At 52.2% G+C, this 9,231-nt stretch overlaps 1 protein-coding gene across 1 annotated transcript; it reads left to right on the top strand.

The window, feature by feature from the left end:
• The first annotated feature begins 753 nt into the window (after positions 1-753).
• Positions 754-1,758, top strand: LOC108864896 (spidroin-2-like). The gene has a single exon (XM_018641336.1). The coding sequence runs from the start codon at positions 754-756 to the stop codon at positions 1,756-1,758; it is 1,005 nt and encodes a 334-aa protein (XP_018496852.1).
• The last annotated feature ends 7,473 nt before the right edge of the window (positions 1,759-9,231 follow it).

The raw sequence follows: 9,231 nt of genomic DNA, 5'->3' as shown, positions 1-9,231 counted from the left end.
TATCGCAAGCCATGATATTCACCGTCGAGAGTTTTCCATTCGAGTGCAACGAGGTTCTCCTCAGAGGAATCTACGAAAAGACCGGCTCGCATAGAGCATAGGCAGCCATCCGCCACGACGGGCGGCCCGGGCGAATGCATCAAATCGCAGAGCCCGCTAATTCTAGTCTTGTTAGGCATCGGATGTGCATACGAAATTATTTTTGTTGTTCTCGACTCCGTCTGGCTACCGACATCGACGCTTATAACGATGTCAACATTGGCCGGAACGGATATACAGACAGACACGTATAGACGACATCCGCCGCGAAATTCCGTTGATCGGAATGCGCTGAAGCCGTTACGCTCATTGAGGCAAGACGCCAGCCTGCCGGCCGCCCGGCCGACCGCCAGGATTCGGAGCCGAATCATTCAGTGCCCCTTCCACACCGGACGCTAGCCAGGCAAAGGGGGAGAAAATCAGGAGGAGAAAACGGTGCCGTCGACGTCTTCAACGTCAAAGACGACGACGACGTCGACGGAGAAGAAGAAGTCGATGGTGTGCCTTCCCTCACCAGCTCGCCTCGCTAGCGTTAATAAGCTATAAAAGAGCCGCACACCGGATTGCCGGACCAGTTGTTGGACCGCAGCAGGAAGAAGTGAAGACGCCCCGCCACGTCTCGTACAGTGAACGTGCCGCTCGATAGTGGTGGACTTGAATTCGTAAGACGAGCAGGAGTCAGCTGAACGACTCGAACAAACAAGCCAGTCAGTCATGAAAGTGTTTGTGGTGGTTCTTATCAGTGTAGCGCTCCTGCATCAGGAAGCGAACGCCGGTCCTATATGGGACCGCGCACGTCGCATGTTCGGTTGGGATAAGCCCGAGGAGCAAACTCAGAACCAGGCAGTGGCTCCACCGCCGCACTCGTACGGCGGACCACAAGGATATCCCGCGAGTGGACCGCCCCAGAAGGCGCCGGCTTACGGCCCACCGGCTCCTCCCGGTGCCTCGCCGGTCGCTTCTGCTCCCTACTCCGCTCCTGGAGGCTACGGCAGGCCGTCGTACCCCCGGCCCGGCCTCCAACACACGTCAAGTGCCCTCTACGGATCTTACGCTTCGCCTTCGTACGCCGGACCGACTTACGCGAAGGCGCCTTACGGATACCCCTCCAGCGCAGGATATCCTGGCTCCGCATACGCTAGCGCTGGATATCCGAGCGTCCAAGGATACGCTTCCTACGGTTCCCAGGCCGACTACGGCTCGGCTCCTTCTGCCAGCAACAGTTACGGCGGTCTCTTCTCGGTGGTCGACCAGACGAGCCAGATTGGACAACTCGCTAACGGCGATCTCGCCGCCTCCCCGTCCGAATCCTACAGCAGCAGCAACGAGGACGTCATGAAGTCCCTTCTGAAAATGGTCGACAAGCCCTTCGATCTCGAGGCCGCCGCCACCGCCGCTGGAAGTCACTACTACCAACAGAACCCCCATCTCGCTTTCAGCCCCGGACCCCATCCCATCATGGAAGCCGACAGGAACGTGATTCGGTACCGCACTTCGCCCATCCAAATCGGAGTCGCGGACGGCTATGGCAACCAGCACGTTGTCGGACATGCCACGGGGCTTTCAAGCTCGTACGGTCACGGTATCGACACTTCCGCGTACACGTCCTCGGGACTCGGGTCGAGCGGACTCTCGTCCGCGTACGGAGGCGATCTGCACACGGCCGCCAGCTCCGCGAAGAAGAGCGTCTCGTCTTCTTCGCATTCTCGCAAGCAGTAATTCAATTGATGCCAGTTCCGTCATTTGTGCGTGTGTTGACGTCGTATGTCGTGTGTCCGGGTTCAGCCAAGCCTCTCCCTCCCTAGAACTCTTGGTCTATCCTTATCTTCTCGATAACACTCGACGCTTTCCTTGAACACTTTCCTCCCGTCTAGCTCTGACACTGCCGCACACTAATAGGTGAATGGTCTTCTATCTAGCTCTTTTCCGAACTTTCCCGCATTTCCCATTGTCTATCTCGGTGGCCTATGATCCTTTCTTCCCGACGCCGGGTAGGCGAAGCCTATCACCACTATCCTCGGCACGCAATCGGCTCTCCTTGCTCCGCTGCGTGGCTGCCTCGGGCTCGAGGTTCTTCCTTCTGTCCGCGATCGAGCCAGGGGAAGTTGCGGTCAACTCGAGCTCATTTGCCCCCTCGGATTCCTTTCCGGATGGCTTCTGGTTCAGCTTCTCGAATGATTCTCATTCAGTCATCCCGAATTCTCATCCTTCCCAGGGAGTGAACTCGTATCCTGTTCTCGGCCCTTCCTCCATCGGATTGTTCCGTGGAGTTCCCTCAGCCGTTCCTGTTCAGGGCTAGTTCTCTTCTTTCTCGGAAGTTTCTCTCAGCATTACACCATCGGTCTAAGCTCCCTATTTTCTTGGTTTCTCTAACCGATCCCCTCTCTCTCTTCCTCGCTATCCTATTCCTATCGTTCCGACCCCCGTATCGGGGCTGCTCCTCCATCGTCGGTACCCTCCGACATCGAAGGCTGTATCAAGAGATCCTTCCACGCATGTACCTACCCTTCGCGATGCCCATTTCCGCGAGCTATCCCTCCGTCTTCAATCGTCTCCTCCTGGGTTGCTTTGGTTTATCTGTCCCTCCACTGCATCTCTCTGTCTTCTTTCTGCCTTTCTCTCTCTCTCTCGCTCTTTCTTTCCCAGAATCTTCTCTCAACTAACCCACTAGTCATGTGTGCCATTTTGGCTAATCCGGGCCCGTATGTTGTGAGCTCAATACTCACTCAGTGAAGTAGTGCGTCAGTGAGTCAGTAAGTCAGTCAGTCAGTCATTTAGTCAGTAGTTAGTCGCAACGTTCGTTGTTTGTAAATATGTTGTGCGGAAACCTATTTTATGTATGAAAGCGGACCGTTTAATGTTGTGCTATAGTTATTTAATGGAATGTTTCACTGTTGTCGATTTGCGTTATTCCCACTTCGTATTATTATTATGATCATCGTATTATTATGATTATCGTCGCCTAGATGACGATGATAGTGTCTTCCGAGACGATCGCGACGACGACGACAGCGCCAACAACAAGATTGTTATACCCGAAAGACTTCCTCTGAACGATTCCGATTCTTGGTTGCGGTTGTGATGACGCGCGAAAGGTTCGCTCGCTGCCGAAGCAAACGAGCCAGCGATGATCGGCGAAGCAGGGCAAGCGGGAGAAGACCCATGATCGGAGAAGATTCCAAGAGCGAGGAACAGACGATTGAGCTTCGTCCACTGTACAATTGTGCAGTCAACGAACCTTGACGACGGCACTTGCGTTCTTGTGAAAATTCCGTGAATCGATGAGTCCAAGAAGGGGCTTGGTTTTGCTGCACGCCCTTGCATCGTAGACTCCGCCGGAAGGTAACTGTCTGACCAAATCGATCGACGCGTCGAGCAGTCAATCAGTTCATCGCATGGGGAGTCATCTGGCCCCACTCAGGATGGAACGAATTTGTACATATGTTGCCAGAGTCGAATGTGATATGCCAGCTTATCTAGCAGAGCCGAATAAGCCCGGAAATCATTTGACGGTTGTTGAATTTCGTTATAGATTCTATATAAATTTATTTGTTCCCGTTAGCTGTTGAATAAATGTTAGCCAAAGTTACGAAACAAATCATGAGCTCGTCCTTGTACGAACCTGCCCCATCGCGGCGACAGCTGTTTCCATCCGGTGCGTAACACGTGCGACGCATGCAGCCGTACGCTATGAAGTCGCTGCCATCGTCAGAAGAGCTCCGAGTTCAATCCCCCGAATTGAGGTTCCCAATCGAGGAGCAAGGTAAGTCGGGATTGCATTTCAAGCGAGGAATGACGAAAAGGCTGCTACCCTCCCCCTTCCCCTCCCATTGGGGTTGTAGTGACGAGAGGAAATTATATGTAGTTATAGCTGATTTCATTCCCTCCGATTTTATCCGGTCAACTTTTGCTCCGTGATAGCTCAACAATCCCCAAAATACCTTGGAAAAATGTTACATTCATCGCGTTAACGCCTCATCAACACCAAGCGTGCTCAGCACGATTCGGATGATCTTCCCCCTCAGCGCCTAAAATGAGAAGCTCAACAGTTGCTGAGGGCTCCAGATTCCTAATTTCAGATAACGCAGAACATTATTCGGTGTTCAAGGGCGTGAAAAGACTAAAATTTGATTTGTCTGGAGAATCTCTGAGGGCACGATCCCACTTCCACACATGAGCCATGATCATCACCATTCGCGAGAGATTGCCAGATCATCGCATATGATGACTCGACCTTTTGCTCCTAGTCGAGGCTGGAGAATAGACTCGCCGACGCGACGCCTCTCGGGACGCATAATCGTACACTCCCTTGAGAGACAGTTTCGATCCATTCGAATTCGACTTCCATGGTCTGCGCGCTGTTTCAAGAATAAACGTCCCTAGTTTGCGCCGTTCTACAGCGCTGGGTGTTTACTGAGCTCGGACTTGGGAAATCCTGATGCCTGCACCATCGACTCGCCACGAATTGATCGGTCGTTGATCGCTTCCGCTTCGGAACATGAAGACCGACTGCCGCTTGCCTGAATTCTCCGACACCATCACGTGATAATTTTCACAGTTCGAAGCGAAAAGTTTCCATATTAAAGACGACGGAAATAAGTGAGCCGTCATCCCAATCACCCCACCATGACGGTGCGGCGCCGCGTCAATGCGGCGTAAAATGCAACTTTCGCTCCCGGCAACGCGAGATCTCCGGCGATGATTGTAGGGGAGACAACCCGTTTAGCGTCGCATGAGCGGCAAATCGATCCGAAATCAATTGAATGACACATTCAGATGTAAGAACTCCTCCCATTGATGTGGACGAGAGTTCGATCGAGATCTGGGGAGCGATCGACATAGTGAGGAAACGAGAGATTGTAGCCAAATGGGAATCTTCGGCGTAAAACTTTCAAGATGACCCCTTGCAGGCTTCTCGAGAGGTGCTTCCAAAGAAGCAGCCCACTCTGGCGATCAGGCGTTCGATATGCAAGTTGAATTCCGGCTTCTATGCGAATTCCATCCCCGAGGTCCCTCGACCCGCGATTCTCGAAGAAAGCGCTCTTCGCGGGGAATTCCATTCCCGGATTGGAGTCGAGCCGAAGCACCCTTCTCTCGCAGCATTCTTGAGAATTCAATTCCTCCATTAGCCGGAACTCTCGAGAATTATTCCTAACCCCCTCAGAGGTGCCACTCGTGCCGACGACCCGGTCCCCACCCCCTCGATATAGCTAATCGATATCGATCGCCCCTGAGAAGCATGAGCGAGCCAGTCTGGACTCGGGATCCATTTGGCTCATGGGTCGAACAGGTCTGAGAGAGGTCGCGAATGAAATTCTACCGGCCTCCGAATATGTTCACTCTCGAGATAGGGACTGGCTGAATGTCTCCTACAATTTGCTCTACCTACGATGGAAGTGGAGGAGACCTCTCTCGGCGAAAGCTATTCTGAAATGGATTCGGTCCCTCCTGATAATGGATGCGTTCGATGTCGGGACAATGATGGCATTCTCAGAGACGGAACTCCGGACAAGCTCCGCTACGCCTCCTAACGAAGAGGTCGAGATAACATCAGCCTTCGAGAGAGCAGGATCATCTGCTTTGGCGACGTTCAATCCGAAATAGATTCACCTGACCCCGGACGGAAAATGTGGGCAGCGACCAGATTCAGTTTTCTGTCCTGGCACGCACTTCCCCACTCTGGGAACGTGGGAATTCAAAGCTCATCGCGAGCTCATACTTCGTTCCTCGGAAGCAACGTAACCAAAAAACCGATGATTGTGAGGAGCCAATCGAATACTATTTTCGATTCATCATCGAGAATCTGGGTTTCTGCAATGATTATTTCGAAAGATCTCTCGAGCCTTCCCGCGGCCTCCGGTGTCGACGTCGCGTCGTCATTGAGCTCGTTCTTCGGTCTCATCAAACAATGAGACGGCTCAATCCTTTTCGGAGCTGCCGCGCCGAGCCGTCACCCTTGTCTCTCGAATATTCTCGAGACCGATGATGCGCAGGGAATCCGGCGAGAATATCTGCCGCTCTCAGGACTACACTTCCGCGTCATGTTAAACGGTCTATCAAATCTAGAGTCAAGATCTGTGGCTCTTCGAGCGCTGAGTACTTGAATGATATGAGCCGCTGTTCCGAAGGGTCGTCTTTCAAAATGGAGATTCCCTCGATGGTCGACAGGGACATCATGCCCTTCACGAGCATGCTTATCGAATTATCCTGGGCGAAGGTCTCCATCGATCCGTGCGGGAGAAAGCTCCTTTCCATCCCGGGAACCAAGACACCGTCTGCAATCTACCGTTCGCCTTTATCCACATTGATACCCGACGAACCCTCCGTGTCCTTCATCGTGGACGAACGAAATCTGCCTCAGTCCCGAGAAATCCTTCGGAAGTTTCTCTCAGGTAGCGCTCATGGTCGTGGGAATTGCGTTTGTTTGGATTCGTCCGCATTCGTTGTCCATGTGAAAGTTCGAGATTGTGTCGCTCTCTTGATTGCGAAATGATGATGGTGGTGCTGATGATGATGATACTGACGCCTCGCATTGCCTGTCACAGGCGAGGATTATTCGACGAGAGTCATTAGGGGTTTGATAGCATCACAATAGCATCGTATTCCTCCTCGAACGTCGGGAATGAAACTTGCTGGATTGCATGAAGTGGCCAAGGGCGAATAATCAGCACGGACAAACGCGCGATTCACGGCTGATTCATCCGCTGGATGGTGAGGAACTATCAGAAGCTAAGGAATCGATCACCCCGCGCAAATATTGTGTTGCGGGCTCTGGGGATTGAAGAATTGAATCAGACAACAGATCCTCGCTTGATTTGTGACGTGCCGTCCTTAAAGGACGCTCGCCGCGTTGTATAATCGTGGACCAATCTGGACACTTGACTCATCAGTGAAGTTCGACCTGCATCCGAGATTACAGGAAAATTTAGATACTCAATTTTATTAGAATATTATTCAGTTATTTGATTCATTTGGATACAATACATATTTGCACCCAGTTTCACTGTCGAATCCCTCATGGCTCGCACGAGAGGTCGGAAAGAGCCAGACGCAGCTTTTCGGATGCCGTAGCTTTCACATTGACAGGTCTCACTCCCTCTCGGAGAGCAAGTTCGGATCGATCGCACTTGTTCAGCGTTATCGATGAAGGCCCTTGCAGACATCGAGACTAAAGGCCGGCAGTCTCGATGTCTGCAACAAGTGCGGCGGAATCTGCAGCCAGGAGAAGCTACCTTCGAAGTGGACGCACCGTTCCTGAAAGGTATAAGCCTGACTACAGGGGAAAAGAAGATGTGAATGTCCGCAGAGAGAGGAAAATCAAGGGGAGAACGTGACGGGAAGACGACCAGCATTATCAATGATGGTGCGGGGAAAATCCTTCCTAATGTCTGTTGAACCTGTCCACGCCTCTATCGTGGATGAATCGTTCGCGAACGAATGGATCTTATACTCCCGGCTTCGGTTGAAACTTATTCGGTTGGCGGCCGGAGCGGAGCTTCCCTGGGGACTCTCATGGATCCTCGACGAAAAAGCCACCTCGAGCCCAAGCAGCGTCTCTACACGCACGAGAGGCGCGAGAAGGGGACGGTGTTTCACGGGCTGACGAGCACGTTCTGCTCAGAGTTTAGGGCCCACCTGGAAGAGATAGTCGCGAGTCTCCCAATGGAAACGGAACAAACAGCGTTGGCCGACCTTTGTCGATGATGAGCGACGGCTGCAAGGGGAACATGACCCTTCCATCGATGCACGCGGAGCGAGGAAGGATGCGAGCGGATTTCTGACTGACTGCCATCGCGCTCAAAATTCGCAGAAGACATATATCCTCTCCTCATTCGATCGCGAGTCGAGGATTTTGATTCCGTTCGTCAGGAAGATCGAAGCATGAAACGAAGATTCGTCGAGGAACTCACTTCGACCTTCCGAGGATTCCGCGAGCAGGAAGTGGAGCCAACCCCGAGATGGGTGAGGACAAATAAGATGAAAGTGTTTCGAGCGATGACGGGATCGTCGAGTATTCGACGAACAGCGGAATCAATTTGCATTCTTATTGAAAAACGCGCGAGTTGTCGCACAGACAATTCGCCTTCGTGTTCCCGTTTCATCTCGCTTGTGGTAGCTCTTGAGGCAGATAAAACCCCGCGTCGGGCTTGATCTGTATTCTTCTGAGCTCAAACACAGAATCTCAGATGCCTAGAGCCCTGGGGGGTCCGACCCGTTTTTAGCATCCAAGTCTTGCATCCCCGGGCATTTTTCCAGAGAACGATCTTCACTTTCTCCCGGCTCAGATCAAGGACCATCGGTCCGGCATGAAAAGTGTTTCTTTTCGCAGCGAGCGCTTCTTCCGGTCAAATCAAGCCAGACTTGAATCCCTCGGAATAATTGATCGATGTCGATGTACATTATTGAAGCATCTGGCAGCATAACTCCCGGAGCGTCACTCCGGCCGTCGCGACGTCCGACGTCGCGGAGAAGACTGTGAGACAATGAAGATAATCTTTCACCTGGCAACGAAAGTGCCTCACCCTCAGATCAGCCTCGTCCTCGGCACGAATGGAAGGGATTCTGCGAGGACTTTCTTCGAATTGATACAATTTGAGCTGCAGATCGAAAGACACCCTCCGCTGACGGGTCGAGCATGGCACTGTTGTTCGTTGTAAAGATAAAATTCGAACAGTATCCTCCGGTTCCCCTTCAGACGGGAAAGCCTGCGTAACCTCTAGCTTCAGAGAGACCGGACCATCTTAGCAAGATATCCGTCCGGGGAGCAGACTCACAGGGGGCAGACTTACACAGCAGCTCGCTACGCCCGCGTAGACTCCGTCCTCCGATCAGCGATGCAACCACGGAATCTCCACCGACTCGCGGAATTATGTATCTCGCCTCGGTTGGCTACGGCCTTATAGGACTCATTGAATATGCCATCGGTTGAAGCGAGCATTCGATGTACATATCCCGGCTGCAGACAGGCCTCGGAAGGACGATGATCAATGATTAGCGGTACTTTCCGAAGCCGAAACGAGCTCTCAGATTGTTGACTGCATTGGGGTAGACGAATTCGTGAATGCAGATAAGAAATTATTCCCCGCCGCTGGTCAGCCATCGATTATCGTAATTCGCTGACTTTGAAGGAAGCTAGATCAGAGGGTTCGATGTGATCAACGCATCGGAATAAAGGATAAAATATGAAAACAA

Source organism: Galendromus occidentalis, unplaced genomic scaffold (assembly GCF_000255335.2).
Source record: "Galendromus occidentalis unplaced genomic scaffold, Mocc_1.1 scf7180000077529, whole genome shotgun sequence".
NCBI lineage: Eukaryota > Metazoa > Arthropoda > Arachnida > Mesostigmata > Phytoseiidae > Galendromus > Galendromus occidentalis.
The sequence above is the reverse complement of the archived record's forward strand: the minus strand, read 5'-3'. Positions and strand labels throughout refer to the sequence as shown.

Coding starts and splice junctions, on each gene's coding strand:
- LOC108864896 (XM_018641336.1), top strand. CDS start 754: ATGAAAGTGTTTGTGGTGGTTCTTATCAGTGTAGCGCTCCTGCATCAG.